Below are 25,883 nucleotides of genomic sequence, written 5' to 3'. Positions count from 1 at the left end.
GTGCCCTCAACGCAAAGACGATCCCGGACCGATACCCATTGCCTTTCCTGCAGGATTTCACAATGCATTTGCAAGGAAAGATCATTTTTTCCAAGATCGACCTGCACAAAGCATACCATCAAATCCCCCTACATCCGGAAGATATCCCGAAAACGGCAATCACAACCCCTTTCGGGTTGTTCGAGTACACCACGATGCCATTCGGCTTGAGGAATGCCGCGCAGACGTTCCAGCGACTCATCCATGATGTATTACGAGGTCTCGATTTCGTCTTCCCCTACATCGACGACATGATAGTAGCATCGGCGTCAGAGGAACAACATCACGACCACCTGCGCCAGCTATTCCAGCGTCTGGAGCAACATCAGTTAGCCATTAATCCGGCTAAGTGCGAGTTTGGCCGTAGTGAAATTGCTTTCCTGGGTCATTTGGTCAACGCAAAAGGAATTTATCCTCTGCCCGAACGAGTGCAAGCCATTAGCGAGATGAAGCAGCCAGCCACCATCATGGAGCTTAAAAAGTTCCTCGCCATGGTGAATTATTACCGCCGTTTTCTACCACACGCCCTGGAAACACAAGGGATCCTGCTAGAGATGACACCGGGGAACAAAAAGAAGGACAAAACACCACTAGTTTGGACGCCTTCAGCCACCGAAGCATTCGACCGCTGCAAAGAGCAACTACAGAACGCCACGCTATTGACTCATCCCGCTCCCAACGCAGAGCTATCGCTTTGGACCGACGCCTCGGACTTCGCCGCTGGAGCCGTTTTACACCAACTCGTCGACGGCCAACTCCAACCCCTAGGATTCTTCTCGAAAAAATTTGAGAAAGCACAGATGAAGTACTCAACTTACGACCGAGAGCTGACAGCAGTTTACCTCGCCGTACGACATTTTCGCCACTTGTTGGAGGGTCGTGACTTCCGGATCTACACGGATCACAAGCCTCTAATCTACGCTTTCCGGCAAACACACGATAACGCCTCACCACGACGAGTGCGCCAGTTAGACTTCATCGGTCAGTTTACCACCGACATTCATCACGTAGCTGGAGAAGAGAATATCACCGCCGATCTTCTTTCACGCATCGAAACGATACAGGTGACACCATCTATCGACTTCGAAAAACTGGCAGAAGATCAATCCAGCGATCCCGAACTGGCCGATATAATCAGCGGGAAAACGTCAACCGACCTACACCTCCAGAAGACACCGATTCCAGGAAGCAACAAATCGCTGTACGCCGACTGCCCTGGTGGAATAATTCGACCCTACATCACGAAGTCTTTCCGGAAACCGCTTCTTCACGCCGTCCATGACCTGAGTCACCCTGGAGCAAAAGCCACAGCCAAATTGATGACCGAACGATTCGTTTGGCTGGACATAAAAAAAGAGACGCAGGAATTTGTAAGGAGCTGTATCGCTTGCCAACGAGCCAAAGTAGGGCGCCATACAAAAAGCCCCCTAACAGCGTATCCAGCAACTGCCGCAAGGTTCGCCCACATCAATGTAGACATCATTGGCCCCTTTCCAGTCAGCAATGGCAACCGCTACTGCTTGACGATCATCGACCGTTTTTCCCGTTGGCCCGAAGCAGTTCCGATCCCGGACATAACAGCACCAACTGTCGTTTCGGCACTGCTCTATCACTGGATCGCCCGATTTGGAGTTCCTTCGTACGTGACCACGGACCAAGGAAGACAGTTCGAATCTTCCTTGTTCAAGGAGCTAACGCGAACACTCGGAACGAAGCATATCCGGACGACTGCCTATCATCCGCAAGCAAATGGACTGATCGAGAGGTGGCATCGCACCCTGAAAGCAGCCATTTGCTGCAAAGATGCAATAAGATGGAGTGAACACCTACCACTTATTTTGCTGGGACTACGCACCACCTTTAAGGATGACATCAATGCATCACCAGCAGAACTCGTCTACGGTACAACACTCACCATCCCTGCGGAATTCGTCGCACAAAAGCCACCATCGGGTAACCAAACCGACTTCGTCAAAATGCTACGAGAAGCGATGAGCAGCATACGACCACCGAAAACCGCCTGGCATACTAATCGACCCACATTTGTTCACGCTGATCTGCACAAATGTACCCACGTGTTTGTGCGTAACGACACCGTTCGACCCGCTCTGACTACACCCTACCAGGGACCATACAGGGTACTTCAGCGTAATTCAAAGTCTTTCCGGATACTGGTAAATGGACAAACCGCGTTAATATCTATCGACCGCCTGAAACCAGCCTATACGACCGAAGATGCACCCGATCCAGCGCGAAGACAAACATCGCCAATAGACCATCCCGCATCGACCGAACAGCCATCCCTAAACCAAGAGCCGGCCAGTCCATCATCACCAAAGACAGCCGATACGACCACCAGTGGTACCCCACCTCCGCCGATCTTACGACGGAAAAAAGACGACACCATATCGACCGGCGTTACGAGATCACAACGAAGAGTAGTAATTCCACTACGATACCGATAACACCGGTCTAGGAGGGGAGTACTGTGGCGACCAGAGCATCGCAAATAGCCAAGACACAAAATAGCGCCACCTAGGCAAAAATGAGGGTACTAAACAAATTGCTAGTTGGGAAGTTTTGCCTGGACACGACGAACACAATCAGTCCTTTGTTCCTAGGTAAACCCAAACTAGCAACCGGTAAAAGCTAGAACAATAAGATCCTTGTTTGTAGGAGAGGAACGAAGGAATACTCGAACAAACGAAAAAACAGACAGGATCAAACACGAAAGGAGACAGGAAAGTTCGAGACATGGCCAGCACAATATAAAAGCGGTGGCATGTCCGAACGAAAAGTTAGTTATCGCTCCGGCCCCCGACGAGGAAGACCTTCTGCTAGTTATCGCTCCGATCTCCGACGAGGAAGACCTTCTGCGAGTTATCGCTCCGATCTCCGACGAGGAAGACCTTCTGCGAGTAATCGCTCCGATATTCGACAAGAAAATCCTTCTGCCAGTAATCGTAAAGTAGGGAAGCAAAGTTGTCTGGAACCTAACTCCCAGCAGTTGGAAGGAAGAATAAAAATAGGACCCAACTTCGGTTGGACAACTCCTAAACACCACACCATAACGCTGCGGTACGATTTTACTCTTCAAATGGCTTGTTTTTGTTTTTGCTTGTTCGCTTAGTTTACAATACGTACCTCCTTTCTTTCCTTTCTTTGGTTTTCCTTTTTTCTTGTCTGTGGGTAGATAAATGGTAGATGTTATAAACAAAAACTATCGCAAGATGCTTTACAGCGGTCATCGCAAGATGTACGCGAATCCTTCAAGCGCATTACTCCAATATGAATAAACACAACAACACAACTACATGATGCAATGTACAGTGTACAACTCAATCAAGTGCAAAAATAAGTGCATTAAGTACTGTATCAACATATTTTCCTACGTTATGCACTTACTGCCATCATCCGCATCGTCTGCTGGACCTGAACCGGGAGAAAGATAGTGTACAAATTGAAGTATTTTGTGTAGCGAAGGTAACTATGGTCTGTGCACTATGGATTCGTGCAGGTTGCAAAAGCATGTAAAATGTTATAATTAAGAAAGCGAGTCACAAGCAGCAGCATTTCAACCAAGGGCACCAAGCTTCATCGTGGAGCACACATCACCCAGCAGCTTACCATCGCACTCGAAACGCTACTGTAACTTAACGCCCGCTCAATGATATTGTCTTGGTGAGGCGCGCGAGCAAATCAGGCTCACACGGTTCCAGCGCTGCTGGCATGGTTGGCACATTTTTGCAATACCCCATAGCGACACAATAATGCTATTAATATTGGCGCAACACACTGCACCACTTGCCGGATGCTGCTCTGTATCCTGTTGCCCGGTTTGGGAGACACAATAACAACACGTAAGGGACGACGACGACGTTGTGCCTGCAGCATGGCAACGTGATGAACCCACAATGTTTGCGCACGACGCTCTGTTCGAGTGTACACACCGGGGTAAGTCGACTAATAGTGACCGAAGCCGTGTCAGCATGGCTTCGACAGTGTTGTAGTAGCAGTACAAGTTTACAGCGTACCACCTCAAACACCTCTGTGGGCAAAGGGAAGTTATGGATGGCGGTGGTACGGGTGGGTCGATTCGAACGATCGGAAGAAAAACATAAATAAATCAAATTAACCTTCCAGAACGTGTTGCCTGCAGGATATGAAAGGCAGCCATGCTCACATCCGTATTCATTTCCTCGTAGTCAAGGTTTATCCTGCAATGGTGTGTTATTGTGTTGCCACAATGTTTTTCCCCAATCATGTTACCCATATTTTGTTGGAAAACTGTGCGCGTGAAGGTTGTTGCTACGAATATAAACTAGTATCCCCCGTGAATGGAAATAATTCAAAGTTCAAATTAACAACTCTACAGTACTAAAGTTATTGAAATTATATGCATCCATTAACATTAATGACTTAATAGTAAGAGTAAATTCGTGGAAGCCTTAACTTATTAATTGGATTGAGCTGCCAAATGGACATTCAGCTTAATTACTAGGGATTGGAAATAACTTTTAATTGCAAACCTCATTTGTTCTAACATAATAGCTTTCAACACTGGGCAGACACATTTCCAGTTGGAAAATTAATTAAAAAGGCATTTCAAATCAACCGAAATTGAACTATTGCAAAGACCGGTAGTAAGCCATTAAGTTGCAAGCAAAATGGCATACTTTCACGGCACCAAACGTCTGCAAAAATGCAGATAAGATGCATAATCTGAATCCCAGGCAGATAGTGGCCGTAGCAGATCGTAAAGCTTGCGGAAACCTGTACACTTCCAACCAGTCAGTCAGGGTGCAGTGCAGTCACGGGACATAAGAACATTCTACTGCCGAAATAGGAGGCAATCATGCATTCATAACGTACTCCAAAAGTCATTTTTCGCACGAGAGGATCTACCGAAAATTTATGTGATGAAACAATGATGGCAGGGTTCGGGACTTCGGTGAACACCTGGAGAAGATGGAACGTAAAACTAGCGACCCTGCTTAAGCCGGAAGTTTGCATAGTACCCGGAAGGAAAGAAAAGGACCAAAAAAAAAACTGCACGCGGAAAACTTGAAGAAGTTGGGTTCACCGGGGGTAGAAAACTTTTCTTCCGAAGGTGTCTCAACCAGATCCAGAAGATAGACCTTTGGGAACCAAGAAGCATGAAGGAAAATGAAGGAAATAAAAAGTGATCCAAAAGTGGTGAAAGAATGCTATTTCAAGAAAATAACCTAACAAAAACAGTGTTGCAGACAGGAAAGGACGAAAAGGTGACTCGTGAAACTTTTTTTTTTGTGTTCTCCCCTAACCCGTTCATCGATTAACAAACGGGTCCAAAAACTCTGTTCAGACATTTTTTTTTGTGTTCCTCTTTCCGCAACTGGAAAATACTCCACACACACTGATATTCCTCACTACTGCGGATATGGCGAGGGAGCGAGGAATGAAATACAAAACCCACCCTCACGGGTAAATCGAAAGAACACGGAGTAGGTCCGGAGTAGCAGGACCAAGGCAGCAATCGAATGACATCGGTAATTTACGGCCCGACTAGATGAAAGTGTCATAATTTCTCCCGGTTTTGCCGAGACTTATAGAGTTGAAGGCCCGATCTCTGGGGCCGGCCGAAACTATAAATCCATTTGAGAATATAAACGAGCTACGGGAATGAGGAGCATGCAGTTCCCGTGGAACTATCCCAGAAGCCTGTTAAAGGTGGTCTAAAGGCAGGTAGGGTAAAGTGCCCTGCCGCTCAACACCACTCCAACACTATGGTCTTTGGAGCTGCAGTTTGGAGAAAAGGGTTCCAGATATCGAGAGTTTTTTTAAGAACACAGGAAGTATGAGTGTGCTATTACTCATATGAATGTTTGCGTGCAAACTGCAGAGGGAAGAACATTGATAAAAGATTGTTACAATGACCCGTCCGTACGCAGACGGTTTACGATGTAGGGGTTTGGTGACGTCCCCGGATCGAGGGGCTGAAGGAAAAATTACCCACCTTTAACCTTTTTGCCTTTCTTCTCCTTCTGGGTCTGTTCCGGTGGATCCGACGTGCCCGGTTGCGATGGTCCCGCCGTCGCTGCAACCCGTTTTTAATCACAACCCGAACCAAAGTCGGCCCGATCCGAGCAGGCGGTATGTTTGATGATTGCCATGTTTTACATGCATATAATATTTGTAGGGATCGCCAACCATCATTCATCGTCGGTGGACCGGGGGTTTTTGCCGTTGAACCGTATGGCCGAGACGGCAGACCGGGTGGGCGTTGTTAGATTTATGATCAAACATTTTTGGGACCACCGTTTCGATGCGTTCCGGTTCGGTCCAAAGCAGAAGTGAGGTTATAAAATGGCAAAAAGCAAAAAAAAAAAACATTGAATGTTAAAATTGGGACGATGGTGAAAATTTTACATTCCCGTTTACGTACCTGGTTCGAAAGCGGTCACCTTTTCCTCGATAAGCCGCTCGTAAAATGTGCGGTACGCGAACAGGATGCGCTTATGGTCGTCCCGTTGATCGGTGACGGAATCGTCCAGAAAGGCGACCAGCTCATCGTACAGCTCATTCAGCACCGTGTCAATGTAGCGCGGTTCGAAAACGCCCAATATCTTGCACAACCGGTCCCGTATCCAGATGGCACGGAAATCCATCCTTTGCACAATGTCAAACACGTTTAAAAATAACTTGTATTCTGCGGCACAAAACCCAAACGGTCCGATTCTTTTACTGCAGCTTACGAGAAAGTATTCAAAACGTATGCTCCTCAAAGCACTACTCGAGTGGAAATGTGAAAATTGGTTCGTCTTTTGACGATGACGATTGACGATTCATCGTCTTTTGACGATGCATATCAACTCACCAATAAAACAATACAAGCGATGGCGTCCATAGCAACCGGGCGTCTTGGTTACGCCTAGGCAACTATCGGTTTATACGTTGGGGTGTGCGCGCATTTACGTGCGAATGTTTTGATAACCTTGCATTGGTAAAGTTTTTGATGTCTTAATGCGATTTTACAGATTATTCTCGTGTTGGGTAAATCTGATTTGGATTCATAATCTTTTTTTAATTCAATTAACGACTCTACATATCTATCGTGAAGAATTATGAATTCGTTAAGTTAATTAATATTTCGACAATGATGGATCTTCAGATATTTATGAATCACCAAAGATTCATGATTCATATGTCATGATTCTTTTGGTTTTGAGGCTTTTTTTTGTTTTCTGTAATCGGATTTATTATAAGAACGAAACTTAAGTATACCTACCATTCGATTGCGTAGACCTGAGTTGGAAGTTTTAAAATTCATTTATTATTCATTAACTTTGGATGGCACAAAAAGTTTTGAGGATTCATGAATTGTTGTGAAATCTTCAATCTTTTGAAAACCAACTAATGATTTGAATGGTTCTTCACTAAAGATTCATGTGAAAAATTCTTCCCAAAGGTTCATTGAAACATAACATCTAATTATACCATCACGAATGTACCTTCGCCAACTCATTTCATCCTCACGCTTAATACGACATTTCAGTTAAAGAACTCACTGCAATGTGTCCACCGAAACAAAAGCGCAATAACATGCATTGCTTCATATCAATTACAATTGCCCACCCTCAATTCTTACATTGCCAACCACTCGAATGCAACCGATGCAGCGTAAATCGAATTACTTCCACAATGGCGCCATTTGCGCGGCATGACACATTATTCGCCGGCGCCATTACACACCGTGTCGTCCCGGTGCGGCGGACGTCTGCACCACGTCCGAAATCGTAAATAAAATTTGGCATCAATTAACATTTATTGGAATTATGCTTTCACTTGATCGTGGTGGGAGGAGGAGGCGGGGATTTTTTTTCTTTCTTTCTTTCGCTTGTGGTCTCCAACGGTGAGATAGTACAAGTCCCCCAGTGAGAACTGTTTTGCACCTGCTTAAGTGGAATACATAAAGAGCGCATTTTTATAGAAGCACCTACCGGAACATACAGTTGAAATGTTTCAATACATGTGAGCAGTGCCCATTTTCCTAGCACCCGTTCAGCGTTATAGATTGTGTTCCCGTAGTGCGGTAAATAAAATGCAGCGTGCGGAATGTACATACACGCCCGGTAGCTCGCTTGGACAGGTTGGATCGCTGGCAATGAGCATAATTGATTTTGGTTTTTAAGTGAATTTATAAATAAAATTAATTATTGAAATTTATATTATTTCAATATTGCGCGCTAATTTGTGTTGTCGTTTCTGGCACTCGATTGCCATTGCCCTTCCGTGGCCATAATGCTTCCCGGTTCGGGTTGCTGTTTTGTGTGCGTTTAAAAGAGCTGCAAAGGTGCAGCAATCTGCACCCAGCATTCCCGTCAATCAGCTTTTTTTGAGTAGCGGTATCAGTTTCACGCTGGAGTGTGACACCCGATACAGCGCACTGTATAAATTAGCAAGCGTTAGCACTCGTCGGACATGGCAAAGGTGCGAACATGGTGGTGCAATTTCAATCCTGTGTATTCCGATTCGGACGATTCGTTTGATCACTATTGAAATCATAAGCGGTTTGATATTATTATTACACTTATCACTGATGTTTACTGTACGAATGCCAGTTAAAATAATACGCAACGTGAACAAAAAAAAAACAGTTACCCAACATCACCTTCCTGTGTAGTGTTTTATAATTCATCAATTTAGGATAAATAATTGCCTGCGTTCCTGCAGGCACCAAAAACATCATGGCAATTAAATATTTGTTAGTATATTTCGAAATGAATTCAGCACCAGAAAGCAGTGTATTGATAACAGGTTGACCTTTATTTGCTTATTAAACTTATGAATTTGAACGATTTAAAAAAAAAACAAACACACACACACTGGTTGATAAATAATTATTCTCATATTTAACCATTATTAGCATATGGCAACAAAATTGGCAAAACAACACGAAATAATCAACAACTTTGCCCTCCAGTTTCTCGCAGCACGTGAAGCACCGCCGTGGGAATTGACGAACATTTTCCAGCTCCGGTACGCTTCGCTCCGTGCAACACGGGTGGTTGCCATTATTCTTCCACCGGTGGCAAATGCAAAGAAAGTGCGCCAGGGCACGTTCACTCAACATTTGTTCTGCCGAAGCAAACAAACACATTCGCCATCGCCACACACAACCGATCACCCGAATTCGACATTTATTTGTAAGCAACGGAATATTTATTCGCTAGTATGCTGCGGAACTCTCGGGCTTCCTGCAGCACGACGCCCGTTCGTTGTGTGCCATCTTGGCGGAAAGTGTATGCGTTTCTTCGATTTTCTTTCCTTTCTTTTCCATTCTCCTTCCTGTTCTTCTTCCTTCCAGCCAGGGTCGTGCTTCCCCGCAAGCAAGCAGAACAAAAACTCCGGTTCCGTACTCCGGTTGCGCTTCGATGCGGTAGTTCGCTTTATTGGATTCTATTGGAAGGAAGAGAAATGAGAATGCACTTCACGAATAAACTAATCTTATTTCGATTTTACATCGACAGCTGATGCCTTCATTTCGGGGTACCGTCTGGCCTCGTATCGTTCCTTGCAGTCGAGCAGCGTTTGTATGTTTGCAAGCGATTCTCGATCCGAAGGGGCGATGCAGATTTATCAGCGCTCAGGCTCGGCTTGGAAAGGGTTGCCAAGGAACTCCAATTCGATGAGTGGTTGTCTTTTTTCTTCTCTTTGTTTGCATTTCTATTTCAATACTCGAGCAGTGAGTGGACGGGAAATGCTTTTCCCTGCATCTGGGTTGAAAAACATTTGTCCAGATATGGTTTGGAGCTTATGGTTTCCGTTTTACGGTAAGTCTATTGTACGAAGGTCGGTGCGCTGCAGAAACAGGTGCATTGCAGAAGTGCATCTGAAAATGTTAAACGATAAATACGGGGGCCTGCATGCACTTTGTCCCTTCTTTTCTTAGGCGTTTTAATTAAATCTTACGATAAATGAATTTATTCCCAGTGCAACGCTGTGTGCATTCTAGCACCGGTCCACCATGTGGTCAACGTTGAGACACTGGCTGCCAGCAGAGGAAGCGTTACACCAAGAATTATCGCTGCCGGGTTGATGTGAGCGGATTGTATTGCGGATGATGCTGCCGGTCGGTGATGGATTGGGAAAGCGAGGGAGAGAAAACAAAAAAATCCAAAGTAAAAACGTGAAGATGCTTACGGTTTTGTGGAGCAGTGCCTTCAGAATGCCTTGCGGGCCTGCGGGTTGGACACGATGCACGTAATAGTGAGGTGATAAATTACCTTGACATGACCAGTTATCATCGGCGAGGAATCCGTACTCACGCTTGCACGTACAGATCATTTGTCCCTTGCAGTAAGCGTTCGTGATGCAGTGACTATCGTACAAACATCGGCGTCCCACGGCTATATGTCGTTCGGAGAAAGAACAGAAAAGTGTGTGTGTGTGTGTGTGTGTGTGTGTGTGTGTGTGTGTGTGTGTGTGTGCATGTGTGTGTAATCATCGTATTATTGATTGTTGAGGAGAGGGCAGATTTTTGTGTTGGGAACAAAATTGTGCGAAAAATTTCGATTGTAAGCTAGAAATCCGTTTAAAGGCAAAGCGATCGAAAGGTGAAAGAATACTGTGCTAGTTGCACAAAAACCGCCCATCTCAGTTATTCATGATAAAAGCCTTTTACTGGTCTAAACGGTGAACTTCCTAAAACTTCTTCCCCTCCCCGGAAAAGGTTCGTTCACATCGCATTAAAACGTTCACTTCCTCTCGAAGTGCTCCGGCATCAAGATCAAGATCCAATTTCCCAAACATTTGACTCCCTTCGTGTACTTTATTGGGTCAGGCAAACAACCGTACCCGGTACGCGGAGAGATGCTGGGTTACGGTGCGTTGCAACATGCACTCACGCTTGCTGAACGCTTACTGATAGTGGTGTACGGTGGGTTTTTACCAATGTCTGAAGATCGCAAACAAATGATAAGACATTTTGCATACGTTGCACAAAAACGCATCCTCGCTTCTTTAAATGGAAGGGCGAGAGCGGGGATGGGGGAGGAGGGGGTCGGATTTCAGCAGCCTTACTAAGAAGCACATCGGGTGCACTTTAGCGCACTTTATAGCGCTCGAGCACAGTAAAGAAATGCTGGCAACCAATCAAAGAGCCAATCATCCGGAAAGCTACGGGGTGAGATGTGCAGCACACGCTGAGAAGTTGCAAGGAAGACACAAGGATGGCAGTAGTCAGCAAATTCGATTATGGCCGCATTTTTTCCTCCGGTCGCTGTTCTTCCTAATGCCATCCATTCCGCACGAACACAAGAATGCAGCGAGTAGACTTTGGTGAGGGAAAACAGGCCAGACAAAACAAAGTGCAACAAACGTGCAGCATTTCTACCGAAACAGCATCTTAACCGAACTCTAAGCCGCCGAATGTGAGAAGAGCAATCGAAACCTGAACCACCGTGCAAATGTGCAGCAACCGATTAGTCGATCTTGTTTTCCGGAAAAGCTGTTCTTTTCTTCCTTTGTGGTTCCCCCATCGCTCAATATCTCCATTTTTTGTTCGAGCAGATTGTTATTTTGAACAGTGGTGTGGTGCTCCAAGGAGCGGATTACCGTGAGAGGATTCGTTCGCTTGTTCACCGTCTGCGTTCTGTGTGAGCACAGCATTATTGTTCCTCACGATCACGCAGGCAACGGCAGGTTGTGCTGCGTAGCAATCTTTCTCCAGCAGATAAGCCGAACAGCACAAGTCTTGTCGGATGATGCATTCAATTTGTTTGATACTTCGGACGAAAAAAATGAAAAAAAAGCTACGTAAATCGCTCCAACACCAAACATCCTGACGCATACGGCCAAAAGACAATCGCACCTTAAGCAGAGGACAAAAGCTCCATTAGGACAAACAAAATGGCGCTATTTAAATACACTTTCGAATGTCGAACACCTTATCCGTGTTGGCTGTCGTGTAGACGATCGTGGAGAAGTGATCACAGGAGAAAGAAAGAGCAAAATAAACCACTCAACAACATGACGAACAGTCGTCTGTTGGGATTTGCAGGTTTATTGCTCCATTTTGCTGGTGGGAAAGATGCTTTTTCCTCCCGAACGGTTTGCTCCACTCATTTGTGGAAAATCATCCCTGGAAACCGATAAACAAATGTAGCCGGAACTTGTGTGCGATGAATATTAAACTTCGCTTCAGTGATGGACGGAAATTTATTGCAATGTGCGTAACTGCAACACTATCCACACTTCCTGCGATGTGCGTACATGATATTGCCGTCTCCGAATGCCGAGCCAAAAGACACACGATCGATGGTGTGTCCAGGCGTAGGAAGGAAATTGACACATCCGTGGACATGTCGCGTGTGGATACGAAGAAAGGTGGAACGGGAGTGAAGCTTCGGCACAAAATAGAGACGTTATGGACAGTTTTGGTGTTGTATTCCCCAACCCTCCCGAACGTGTCCGGTGCCGTCCATCGGTGTGTCGTCCCGATCCGAACTAGTCTGGCGTCTGGCCGGCATTTGCTTTCGGTGCGTGTTATTAAGATACAATGGTCTCAATCATGCACTCTAAACCCCCTACGTCGTTGATTGGTGACACGCCAGGGAGAGGGATGTGCGGAACGGAACAGTTTTCCGAAGAATGAAGCTCAAATGGGTCCCCCCCAACTAGCTGCTGCCGTATGCTGAAGATGACTGAGAACCAGCACCGGTTCGGAAATGGCCGTTTGCGTTCGGTCGTTTGGACGAGTGAGTGAAGTGTGAAAACGAAAATTCACTTATTTCGGTACTGCTTCTTCAACTACTGGCACCTACCACACTACCGACCCGGCTGTGTGTCCTTTACTCACCCCCGAGACAGATACGATTCGTCTCGTCCGGTTGGTATCCTTCGGCACAGTCGCACGTTTGCTTGCGGGTGTCACAAACATGAGCATACTGTCGGCAGTCCTGTGATGTTCTACAGTACTCGTTCAGCTCTGCCCCGGCGTCGGCCGCACGTGCATGTTCCGATGAGACACAAATGCGATCCGGTCGATCCGGTGGTGATCCAGACGAGGAGCGATAAGCATGAAACAACATACAGAAGAAGCGTAAAGTGAACGTCGTAAAAGGATGTGATTTTGAGTTTCCGTCCGTTTGGTTCGTTCCACGAGTCACATGGTGGTGTATAGTTCGGAAATCGGGTGGAATCGTTCACCGTAGCACACATGGAGGGCACAAAATTTAATCCGAGCCAACCTGTACCGAATTCCTTTTTAGCTTTTTCGCACCGAACGAAGGGTTTTGGATCAAGTCAATCGATCGTACAATGGCATGGCATGGCGTAGAACAGTTCACAGCCCATCGTTTCGGGACTTTTAATCGAATGAATTAATTATCACCCAGGTAAAATGATGGGTCGAGGTTCATTTTGTGACGGGCAGTGATTTCGATTAATTATCCAGTGCCGGAGATAGAGCGACGTAGAACAAGAGCACGTTCCACACAAAGAAAGTGAAACACTTCTATTAAAATTGCATTGTAATGAGAAAACTCATTAAGCATGGTTACCGAAAAGGAGATTATTGCCAAAAGTGTATCAAAAACCTCGTTTACTAGTAGTTTAAAATTTTTCTCAATAGATGTCCATTGTTTCACACCTGCACCAGCATCTTGTAACTTCGTTTGAAGTTTGATTTAATTTTTATGTCAGTTTGCTTTTGATGAATAAATTAAAAGTTTCGATGTTTTCGACGATCAAAATTTAATTGGAATATCGTTCCAGGGCCATAATTTTTCGGAGTACTGCTGGATCGATTTGACACCTGTTCCTATTGCCAGTCGAGCACGAGCTTAAACAGCTTTAGGGCGAAGTATTTAATTTGCTATAGCAATAATTGAAACTTTATCGAACACATGAATGTTGCGTTTGGGTTCTGATGAGTATCTTTTGTGAAAGCATATTAGTCTTCTGTTAAGAGTCATTTGAATGATGAATTTACTTCTTCACCTCACGAACATGAACTACTTTAGTTTCTACCTTAGAACATTTCTAATTCATGCAATTTTCTATTGTAGTACTGCTATCAGTCAATAAGTCAATGAAATCAGTTTGTTTTTTCCTATTTCTGTAATTGTTCTAGTATTTTATTTACATTTATTAGGTAAGTGTTGGATGAGTTCAGGATCAGTGTTGTTATTAATAACACTGAAAGATTATTAAACTAGTCAAATTTTGTTCTTCGATCATTTGCCATTCCGATTCATCAATCTGCATCGAAGACTTTCTGTCATTCACAGCTAAATAAATAACTCAAAACGCTAGATCTCAATCTGATGACACTGATAGACACAAGGTTGTCAGTAGTGTATCCATCAGACCAGTATCATTTTCCACCCTTCAACCTACCAGACTAACCCTCGTGTAATTAATAACATTCGGTTTGCTGACAAAAACTTTAAACTTCCAGCATTCAACGTGGCAAAGTTTTAAGGTAAAAAACATTCACAATGCACCATATTCAACTCCACTTCTGCACATATGACTGCGGAGGAAACATGTGACCACTGTCACCGACATTATAAACAGTTTCTTTGTGTCATAATGCACTACTGTACGTCCACACTTGCACCTTTTATTTTTTTTATTTTGGAATGCTTTAAAATTTCAAAATGCTTTTTTTGCCTGTTGTGCCCTCTTCTCGGAGTCTACTAATGAAGCACCAGCACGGTATTAAACGGTGCTCACGTATCCACACTGTGTCCAAGATGTACGTGCAGGCATGCCATCCTACGTACTCTAGCAACTCCGGAACGGGTGTTCGCTCTTGGAACAATCAGAAGAGAAGGAAAAAACACCCAGAAACAACAAATGCAATGCCCGAAAGGGATAAAGGATCACGTTCCCCGGGGGTGCGTGTTCGTCTGTCCTCCCACATCCCCAAGCGTTAACCCCTTTGCCAAACTCGCTCGACTCACTCACCTCCGGGCAGCGAGTCCGTGTACCGTCCGCTACGGTTTGTCGGTGGAATTCCGCCCCCGGCTGCTGCTGGCGGTTGTCGTACGAGCGGTGCTGCAACGAGAGCGTACGCGGTGGTACCAACCGTGGGTGGTGCCACCAGTGCGCCAATGCAGCTTTGCAACAGAACCACAAAATGCACGCAGCATACTAAATCACCAAAGATCATTGCCAGAATTTTAAGCAACTCGCTCGTGGTACGAACACACGGGGCACGGTTCGAGAACACGGTTGTGAGACAATGGGAATGGGACACGTTGGCTTGTAACAACGGTGTGCACAAATGCAAGTGAAAGGATCAACCAGTCGCGGCTGGGTGCTCGTCGACCCACAATAAACCGGACAAAGAGTGCCGGAAAACGCGACAAAAGCTCACACGCCGCTATCCGGTCGAGTACGGCAAGTTGTTGATGTTGTAATTACACACTATCTTAACGCGTACACTCTCCGTCGATGGGCTCACCGCCAGACGGTTTCCGAGCTGAGGGAAAATATTCCGACGTGGTCACCGCTTAACTTTACACCTTCCGTTCGTACCACAGCAGCGTAATGTGTTGCGGTATGATTTTCCCGCGTCCACTACACCGAAGCCGCGAAACTGTTCGATACGAAAAATCCCAGTTTTCGGAAACACACACACGCGCGGGTGGTCGCTTAGTTTGGAGTTTGGACTTTTTGCCTTCCTATCCACATGTGCATGTGCACAGCAGGAGGATGAGGGTACCAGCCGCTAAAGCGCTCCTTCCCGGGAGTAGAAAACCGACCGAAGCCCGCGTGATGTGAGCTTCTGCATCCGTGGCACGTAGAGGTGCCGCTAGTGCTCGGGGTTTGCTCGTTGGACACTTTCAACACACACTCACGGTTTGCGGTCGTTGGAGGCTGGCCCGCGTAACGGGGTGAACTAATTAGTAGTGTGCTGTTTGTCGGTGTGTTTTATAACGTTAAAGTTAGCTTCCCGAAGCTTCCGGGGATAATTCGCTGGTGCCGTGACACACCCGTTGTTAAGCACCCAAGGAAATGGCTCCGCACCGTGGTGCCAGCATAAAGTGTGCCCGGGGTTTTCGATCCACAATCGTAACACGTTCTGGATTGGATGTCACACCACACTTTACACTCCACCGATATCAACTCCGTTCCGGCTTGAGCACAAATTAATTATCCACCACGATGAAGACGTTTTGCTGGGGCAGGCTGTGGTGATATTCCTCCGCACGGTAGCAGCTTCACCGACAAAGTGCATGGGTGGGAAAAGTTTGCCCATAAAAATGGCTTTCCCAGAGTGAGTTTTTTCTTCTTCTTCTTCTTTTTCTGCTGGTTTAAAGGTATGGCGCGGGACAGCTCGGGACGGTGGCCCAGTTCACGTACACGTTTCACCGTGGTGCGTATCGAAGTGACACAGTGGTGGGTGGAAATTAAACCCAAGCGTCACAGCACGGGACGGTACTCGGTAGTGACTACCGATCGAATGTTCGCACACATTGGACGCTGTCACAAAGCCATGCACAAACACACACACTTGAAGGTTTTCCGTTCCATGACCCATCCCAGCGGCCGATCGGTACGACGGGGTAGGTGAGTTTTATGTGAAAAAGCACCGAAAATACTTTCGGCTTCGACACGATGATCCGCGCCTATCCTAACTGAGCCCATTCAACGCACGGCTTCGCACCGTTCGGTTCATTGGAAAGGCATTCACAAACCTGAAAAACCGGAAGGCACTCGGTTTGGCTCTAGTGTGGGTGGCAAAATTCCTGCCCCAACCGCCACCAGCCATGGACCAGACCGAACCGACACGTCGCCCCGGTATGCGAGGTGTTCTAAATTCTTCCTTATGGCGGTACGGCCCCTAACGATTACTGACGTACCAGGCGTGTAAGACACGAGTTTCCCACAACGTTTTGCAGCTTGATAGCACCATTGTTGCCACCCAATAGTCCCCGCACACACACACACGCGCCAGCCACTCATCACACTGTCATAAGGAGTCGCGCACGCTGGTAGCGAGGTCGCGAAAAGTAATTAACTTTTTATGTAACTCACCCCGAACAAAAAACCCAACCTCCTCCCTGAGAGCCGCAGGACGGATGGATGCTTTTCAACTACTCTGGTTGGGACACGGTAGTGGGAGTGAAAGTTTTAGCTCCCAAATGCAAAAAAAAACCCTGTTATATTACCGACCGGAATGGTGGTTTTGCCGTGCTGAAGCAGTGGATTCTTTCCCGTCGGCAATCCGGACTAATGTTAGTTACATGTGCGGGCTCCCGAACGAGGACGCGGCATACGCGTGAAAATAATCCGCTTGACAGCCGTGTCGGATGAGGCTGGTTGTGTGTGTGTGTGTGTGTGTGTGTGTGTGTGTGTGTGTGTGTGTGTGTGTGTGTGTGTGTGTGTGTGTGTGTGTGTGTGTGTGTATGTGTGATGTTCCACTCCCCGCATACCTTTCTTCCACGTTCTGCGCCACAGATGTGCCATTTTTGTGGCCTCATTGGGAAAAAAACCAACCACCTAAAAACTCCACATGGAACGGGGTTGTACCGTAGCGCTTACCCATTAGGACAGATTTGACTTGTGTCAATGCACCCACATAATAATCGGTCCAATAAAACCATTATTTGCCAACCGGGAACAGGCAACATGATGGGGTGCTGGTGCCGGTATGTGGCCAACCCTTTTCAAATGTATGTTTTTTAATGGCGTAATCGATTGTAGATGCTTGTACGCGATAGGTGACATGGTTTTTGGTAATTTGGTGCATTTTATTGGATTAAATGAGTGCACATAGTGTTGATAAGTGGATAAATGGGGGGGTGGGTGGACAAAAAACTTTACCCCCCAATAATATGAACCCGATTGTTTTTGTGTGTTTGGAAAATTTTGCGTGAGCATTCCATTTGCAACGCACCATCCCTTCGTGGCTTTGTTTGCCCTCCAAACCAAAGGTAGCTTGATTTGAATTGTTTAATTTTGATTAGATTCGTATTACACACATGTGCGGATGAAAGTACATGTTTTTGCTTGCGTAATAATGTTATTGCAGCCCGTTAGCCCATGGCAGTTGATTATTTATTCTGGGTGGTTTAATTGAACGCACAATGCATTGCACATTTTGAATGGAAATTAATTTACGTGATGCATGCCAAAATCTTGATGGAAGCATACGTAAAATGTTGTGATCAATTCAGCATTAAATGAAGCATGAAATTTAATGGAAAATTAACGAAAATAACCTATAACATAAAACAGAACAAACCAAATCGAACTCTGGAAATAGGCGAAATAACCGGTAGAAATACTTTGATAATGTTGGTTTTTTTCCTTTTATACGCAAAAATTGGAGGCAATGACACAAAAAACGATTACTCTTATATAGAAAAGAAAGCAGAACTTTTTATTCCTCTAGTTCCAGTTCAAAAATTCTATCAAAAAAAGAATAATTCTTTACAGCTTTAGAAGATTTGAAGAAACAATGCGAAATTCGACAAGAAGATCGACAATGCGTAAATTTGCTCACAATAAAATGAAACCTTTTTTATGATGCATAAAGCGAAGAAAACATGTCTGGTCACAGCGGAATTATGTTAACCTTGGAGCCAAACAAACAAACCAAGCGAATGGAGGCGCTTAATCGTTATGTTCACTTCTTCTTTGGAATTTTCATTTGCTTCTTATTTTCTCCTTCCTCAATTTATTTCTATTTCTTCTTCTTGGATTGTGAATAGTTTCATGTACGGTTTCAACATGTCATACTCGCCAGGTCACCCATCTGTTTCCAGGAAGCTCAATTCGGGAAGAGTTGCAACAAATCTCCGACAGTTCAAGCTCCACTTGATCCAACCAAACTTGATCCAACGTGCTCGCTGCGCTGTTCAACGCCTCATATTGAATGGGTCGTGAGGGCATGAGTCCGGTCTTGATCCCCAATCATCGTATAGTTCAGGAATTACCCAACGGTAGGATGTCTGCTGCGCTAAACCGCTCAGCCAGTTCGTAGTTCATTCTCCTTTGCCAAACGCACTGCTATTAAAATTGGCTAAAGATAGCACAAAGCATCAGCCGGCGTGGACTTTGGCGTACTTCTCCCATATCGTAAATGATTCATACCGATAGAGAACCGCCCGTATATTGTTCGACCCACAGTGTTCTTGGGTGTACTAGAAGAAATTCAATCGAGTATAAGATTTCCTACGCACACGAAGCATGAAAGGTATTAGAATCCATTGTGCACAATGCATTAGAGGAAAATCTGAGCTAATCCTATTTCTGAAAATAATTACAAACCATTGTTCATTGTTGGACACGTTGTTGAAACACAGATTGTATGGTGCTATGGCCAGCTGGTTTGGTGATTAAAACCTCAGTCATTTCGTACCCGATTATACACGATATACCTCTGCCGATTGACCTACTAACCACCTTGCCCTACTGCCACTCGCTCACCCATACTGACCTGACCGCAAGGATTCGTCATTTAATCGGATAAAATGTCAATGCAAATATCAACCTATTCATAGTTAAACCCTACTTAAATTATTGATTCCAATTGATTCCCGTACAGCAAGGGAACCAAAAACACAGCTTAACCCCGTACGGGCCGTGCCATCACCACGCGATCGCTTGATCGCTTTTCGCCCCCTATTGGTGCCCCTGTGCCCGGTCCATTTGCATACGCACGCAGCATACGTGTGAAGCGGAGCGAAATGATTATTATCGGTCACCGGATCGAATGGATGCACAAACAATCGAACCACGGAGTCAACGGTTGCAATATTGAGCAGTGTGCCGATCCTGCCAAATGTACTGCCGGCTAATGCTAACCGCAACCCAGTGGCTAGTGTGTGTGTGTTTCGCTCTAGTGTGTGGTACCAGCCCACTGTAGGCTGGTCGATACGTCTAGCTTTTGCTCTCAGACACCAATCCCGGTGTCAAACGTCAAGCCACTCATCGAGAATCGTTTTTTTTTTGTTTCATCCACCTAAAACCACGACCCACCATTACCACCTATAAGCGGGCGAGCGAGTGTGTGTGTGAGGGTTGGTCCGGCTTGTTCATCTAATTATGATTAGATTTCTATCATCCCATCGAACAGAAAGCCTGGTAGCTCGGATGACAGTCGATTGCAAGCGAAATTCGATAACATTTCGAGATGGCTCTGATCACGGTTCCAGCCACTACCCTATCGACCGGAGATGGGAAAAGTGGAGCCACTGCTTCAGAATGAATTATGCAAATCATGAATTAAATCTACCACACACACACATGCACGGAAACCCCAGCTCAGTTGCTTTGGATTTGTGGGAATCGAACGAACGAGAACCGCTTAAAATGCTCATTCAACATTAAAGTGCGTGTGCTAAAGAGTAACCACCGGCAGCATGCGGCACCAGCAGGCAAATGCTTGGCCCACCGGGGGAGTTTCCTAACGCGATTGCCTAACGTTCAGCTGCAAGCAGCTTTCGGTTGGATGCAAACTGAAGTGGGGGGAGGGGGGAGCAATTTTTGTGTGTGAGTCCTGCCCCCAATCCCTATCGACGTCGATGGCGTGACCTAGAATAGCGGCAATCATCGGGAGGTTAAAATAACCGACATAAATTGATAAAACTGTTCCCACCGAAGGGCAGGATGGGTTGATATCGTGCTGCAACAATTACTATCCGAATCAATTACTAAACACTGTCGAGTTGCTAACCGTGAGGGGACCTGTCACCGTCCGGTGAGGTTTCCAGCCTCACCAGCAACCGAGCACGCGGGAGTTTGATAAATCGCTTCATACGGAACGTTGAATGCGCGCAAACACTGGTCGAAACGAATGAAAACGTTTGCAAAAAGCATTGATGTACGCGTAGCGATACTGTGCGATCGCATCCGGGGATAAGTTTGTCGAGTGGTTCAAGTGAATGCAATGATTAATGGAGATTGAACGTGTGGACCGTCGGTCGGTCAGTGCATCATGTGTAAATCAATTTGTTCAACTATGCATATGATCAACAGCACTATTAAAATGATGGGGTGTAGTACTGTCGATGATTAAATGTGTTGAATTGTGGCAGGAAAAAGGAAAAATAGAATCCACGATTTGTGGACGGACTTATTTTTTACTTGGGGTGGGTGCCGGTCCTGCCCAACAGGACCGAGATAAAATGCTATCCGTACTGTGCCCCAGATTGACTAACCGACTTAGTGATGAAATAAGTCTAGTAAACCAGAAATGGCAGGCATAATCTAATAGGTCGTTAAACCTTTAATAGCAATATCCTAAATTTAATGGACTTTAATGCTAGGGTCTTCATGGGAAAGTCTATGTTTGAAATGAAACAGCACAAGAATTTAGGTTAAAATCGTGGAATCAAAATCCCACTTTGGATCTTACTGTACCGTATTAACGGATGGTTGCTATAATTGCTTGTAACTGAACACCTTCGGTGCAAAATAGCTCTTTGAGTCTGTAGCCTGCGACAACATTTCCCTGCGCCCAATCAAATCATTTGATTTGCATTCAAAACGGAGCCTTGCGATCCAATCAAGCTCCAAAGCACTTCATGCTACTGTATCTAAGTAATATATCAGTACTTCTTTTACGTTGTACTATACCGATGTTTGAAGAAATCATTCATCACCAACCGACATCAACGAGCCGAAGATGAAAGGCTGTATGCGTTGTACAGTTCGATCATTTTTATAGTAATGATTGGTCTATCATTATATTGAAACTAAACGACTAAAGCATTCAGATTTTTAAGGCCATCTAAGAGCTGCAAAGCAGTTCCAAAGAAGTCTCAGAGCAGCCCGTATCAGGATTATTAACTATCCAAAGACTTCAACATTGCATAATTTGCGTAACCGCCGTGATGGATGAAAAGACCTCTCTGCAGTGATCAAAATTTATAAGGGTCGATTGACGATTAAGTGGAGCAAAAATATCTTTCAACCCTTCTCATGTTCATGTTTTTGAGATCTTAAATTCGTTCCTCTGATGACGAGCTATCCCGACCGGATGACGATGGTTACGTTTTTCGGCAGTACACAAAGCAAGCGTTGCAGAAAGGTGGGTAATTGTTAAACAATATTCTTCAATGCAGCATGCTTGCCAAAATAAAATTTCCATATAATAAAGGGATTAGATTCCAGTTTGAAAGTTTTTTTTTCATTTACTGTATTTCCGAAACTTCCAGAGCGTAACTTGTTAACTTCCGACATCAAACCGTGTACCCTAGACAACAACCGAGTTGACTTCCGTCTCACTCTTGTGGTAGATCATTGCATCGTAGTACACCATGTTAGGGGTGAACCAGGTTGCTTCGTTAATCTTGCGGTTGAACGGATAGCCGAACGGAAGCGAATCGATGTAGCGCGCACCGGAACCGACACCGCACGACACCGTGTAATCGTAACCGGTGAAACGTTCTACCTCTGGCGCATGGTACGGGACAACCATGAAGAAGAACTGGAACGGCATACCACCCTTCTTGCCCTTCGGCAACATCAACCGGGCAGGGAAACCACAGTGGGCCTCGGACATGTCGAGCGGGAACTTGTAGTCACCGTTATACGCACGCATCACTTGTTTGTACAGCTCGAAGTACGTGGTGCGATCCTTGACAAACCAGCTAAAGTCCTGCGAGTTGCGGGTGATTGCGTTCTCGCCTGCCACCAGATCAACGAGGAAGTGGTCCAGCTGGAAGAAGTTCTCCCGGTTCGCGTTCACGCTGTACGCATTGCCGTACTGATCGTATTTCGGACCAATGAACACAAGCACGACCGCCTTCTGGGGCTTCTCCGACACCACGTTCAGCTTGAAGGAGAATGGCAGATGGTTCAGGCGGGGCATGCGTGCATACAGGACAAAGTCTTCACCCTGGTAGTGTGCCATCTTGCCGAACTTCTTCATCTCACCCGCCTTCATGGTGCTATCGTCAAACACCTCCACATCGACCGCATTTGTAATGTCCGCATCGAAGTTATCGAAGTACGTCACCAGCTTGTCCATCTCGACCGTTTCCACCTTCACGCCGGGGAAGCCGATCTCGTCGTACTTGTAGCTGGGCAGAGTGTCCACATAGCGATAGTAGAACCGAATCACACGCTTGAAGAACTGATAGAACACCGGATCACGCATGGCCGTCTCGTACTTCTCCAGCACGCTCGGCACTGCGCGGAACTCGTTGAACATCTCGAACGAACCGCCGAGGAAGAACTTGGCCACCTTCTCCAAGTAACCGTAGAATCGCTTGTTGACGCTGTCTCCGTTCGATTGGATCAGATTGCCCAGGTACTCAACACCGGTCGGAGTGGTGATGTTCACGTAAGTTCCATCGGGAAGAATGATGAATCCGTAATCGATCGCTTCCATGATGCGACGCTCGTAATCGGTGATCTCGTCAATCACGTCGTGCTTCTCCGTGTAGCCGTTGTGATAGTTCTCACGGGCCGGGAACGGAACACCGTTGTAGTAGCGCAGGTACGGGTAGTAACCCGTGACGATCGGCTCATACCACGAGAAGGTCGGAATCGTACCGAGATCGTTCGACAGACGCTCCAGGTAGTAGCGGGCGAGGAACTGTTGGTGCTGATACAGATAGAACTCTCCGCGACGGTCCTTGTACAGTCCGAACTCCTTGCCACCCATCCAGGTCGGGTAGTCGGCGTTGAAGTAGTAGTAGTACGAGTTCAGCCCAATATCCTCCATGAAGTAGCTGACGCGCTGCTCCGGATTGCTGTGCACGTAGTATCCGGTGTAGTTGCTCGGGATGTACGCACTGTACACACCGTCCGCCTTCTTCATGCGATAGAAGCCCTGCATCTTGTACCGCTGTGCCTTACTGATCACGACATCGTTGAAGAAGTAAAACGGATAGATTTCGTACGGCGCCGGCAGTACAATGCCCTTCATATCAGCACGATGCAACACGGCAACGGTGACGGCGTACACGAACATACCTTCGTTCACGTGGAACCGTGCCCACACCATTGTCTTGTAGAACGTGTCCCAATCCTTGGCGTAGTAGAACAGGTGGAACAGCGTGACCGCCTGCTCGCGGTGGTGCTCATTGTACAGCGAGAAGATTTCCTCCATCGGCAGCAGACCATACTTGTAGAAGCGCAGGAACTCCTCCACAACCTGGGGCTTGGTAAAGTGTTCCTTGTACGTGGACAGATCGAAAGACTTCTGTTCCTCCCACAGGTGCGTGTGCAGTTCCGGCTGGTGCACATGCTGGAAGATCTCCAGTATGGCCTTCTGCTTATCCAGGAATGGCTTGTCGGCGTACTTAACCTCCTTCGTCATGTAGTAGCCGCTGGCGGTACAGGCCAGCAGGCACACCACGGTGATCGCTACGAACGATCGCATCGTGTTCGTGTCGGCGTTCAGATCCCCAATTGCCAGAAGATGTGCAGCTGCTTTCGAACTGACTGCCGATCTGTGGCCCGTACGATTCCTTATATAGGTAACATCGTCCCAACCACAATCGCTTCTAATGCAGTTGGCAACTATCAGCAATGCCCTCTTGATCTTGTGCTGCCAAATTGTGGTATGTCGTTATCAACACTGGAGGATTTCGGTGCTTCTTTTCGCATCTGCGGTAACCTTCAGGTGTACGGCATGAAGATGGATGCAATCAACGCGATAGCGTAGGTTGGGTGCAGTATTGCGATAAGCGTCACCCATTAAGGTCATTCTTCGGGACACTCGCCAGACATTGAGACTCTTGCAGTGATAGTGATAATGTTGAATACTTTGCTGTATTAAGAAAAAGTTACGGCTACTCACCCCAAAGAATAAATTGAAGCATCATCGTCCATTCGGATGGCGTAATACACGGAGTAACTAATCGTGGAGAAGCACATGTTTTATTAATAATAATATTTATTCTCTTAACTTTTGCTTTTTTGTTGTCCGTACGATCATACGATCTCCACCAGGACTCGTCCCAGACCGCGTACACAATTATCTCTGCTTGTGGCATTTATTGTGGCATGTGATGGGGTAAAACAAAACAAGTTTTCCCTTTTCAGTTTTGTTCCGACATGTCGGATCGTGTACTGAATGCAGTTGCCTGTTACGGATTGTGCAGTAATGCATGCATTCATGTCCAGCTGCTACGTTTCACGCCACGCCGGTACTCAGATATTGTTGACTGTTTCTTTGTTACGTGTTACTTATGTAATGCAACGATGTGTTACGAACCTATAGCAAATGCCCTGAATTTTACGTTCATCTTCCCTTCTTACTTACTTGTATTTCCTGTCTCCTGCTAGGGGTTTGTGTGTGTGTGTGTTGGTTTTTTTTTCTTTTTAAATCGTAGCATTATTCAATTTATTTGCTTCCTTCCTTTTGCTTCCTTTACTGCAGCGATCGTTTTGTTGAATGACCGATCGTTTTCCGACTATTGTTACACTGGTGTGAAGCGATTGATGTCCAATGTCCTATATAACTAGCGTTTTATTTTTCTTCTCTTAGTTTACGTTTGACACCGTAGAGAGGGTACCGTAGAGAGTACCTGCGCTGCAATACACTTTGTGCTGCCAATACACTATCCTGCCACTCACCGACAGATGATCCTTACATAGGAAGGACTGTGATGCGATCAAGCTTGCACATGCACATCGTACAAATTGACGTGTCAAGTGTCAATCGCTTTAGTAAAAGGGAAAGATGGGAAGATATGAAATGGGTTGCTGACTAATGAAAACTCATAATGAGAGACGTTAGAAAGGGGAAACACAAAAAAAAAACGCTAAATTGGGAGTGAAAAAAAAAACAAATCGCACAATATAACAGTCTAAATGCAACGGGAAATGCTTGTTTTGTGAGTCTTCCGTTAGTTATGTTTTCTGTTTGTCTTTTCCGTTTTCATATTTAC

The 25,883-nt window shown here is 45.8% G+C and overlaps 3 protein-coding genes across 3 annotated transcripts in view; all 3 read right to left on the bottom strand.

Annotated features, from left to right (window-relative positions):
- The window catches only part of LOC128719678 (dynein axonemal heavy chain 10), a 42,159-nt gene extending 35,473 nt beyond the window's left edge, over positions 1-6,686 (bottom strand). The window contains exons 1-3 of the mRNA XM_053813306.1: positions 6,464-6,686; positions 6,035-6,115; positions 3,184-3,222 (exon numbers count right to left, since the gene is read on the bottom strand). Of these exons, the coding sequence (XP_053669281.1) occupies positions 3,184-3,222; positions 6,035-6,115; positions 6,464-6,686 (343 nt within the window). The remainder of the gene's footprint in view (positions 1-3,183; positions 3,223-6,034; positions 6,116-6,463) is intronic.
- A 3,315-nt stretch (positions 6,687-10,001) lies between these two features.
- LOC128717422 (uncharacterized) lies at positions 10,002-15,196 on the bottom strand. Its single transcript, XM_053811441.1, has 4 exons — positions 14,992-15,196; positions 12,878-13,006; positions 10,305-10,427; positions 10,002-10,144 (listed from the first exon to the last, which is right to left on the bottom strand). Exons 1-4 carry the CDS (start codon positions 15,194-15,196, stop codon positions 10,002-10,004), a joined length of 600 nt encoding a protein of 199 aa, XP_053667416.1.
- Positions 15,197-22,234: 7,038 nt separating this feature from the next.
- LOC128706962 (larval serum protein 2-like) lies at positions 22,235-24,370 on the bottom strand. The gene has a single exon (XM_053801907.1). The coding sequence runs from the start codon at positions 24,368-24,370 to the stop codon at positions 22,235-22,237; it is 2,136 nt and encodes a 711-aa protein (XP_053657882.1).
- Positions 24,371-25,883: the final 1,513 nt, after the last annotated feature.

This window comes from Anopheles marshallii, chromosome 2 (genome assembly GCF_943734725.1).
Source record: "Anopheles marshallii chromosome 2, idAnoMarsDA_429_01, whole genome shotgun sequence".
Lineage (NCBI taxonomy): Eukaryota > Metazoa > Arthropoda > Insecta > Diptera > Culicidae > Anopheles > Anopheles marshallii.
The sequence above is the reverse complement of the archived record's forward strand: the minus strand, read 5'-3'. Positions and strand labels throughout refer to the sequence as shown.

Coding starts and splice junctions, on each gene's coding strand:
- LOC128717422 (XM_053811441.1), bottom strand. CDS start 15,196: ATGATCTTTGGTGATTTAGTATGCTGCGTGCATTTTGTGGTTCTGTTG. Junction 13,007..14,991: donor CACGGACTCGCTGCCCGGAG/GTGAGTGAGTCG, acceptor ACGCCGGGGCAG/AGCTGAACGAGTACTGTAGA. Junction 10,145..10,304: donor TGATAACTGGTCATGTCAAG/GTAATTTATCAC, acceptor ACCGACCGGCAG/CATCATCCGCAATACAATCC.
- LOC128706962 (XM_053801907.1), bottom strand. CDS start 24,370: ATGCGATCGTTCGTAGCGATCACCGTGGTGTGCCTGCTGGCCTGTACC.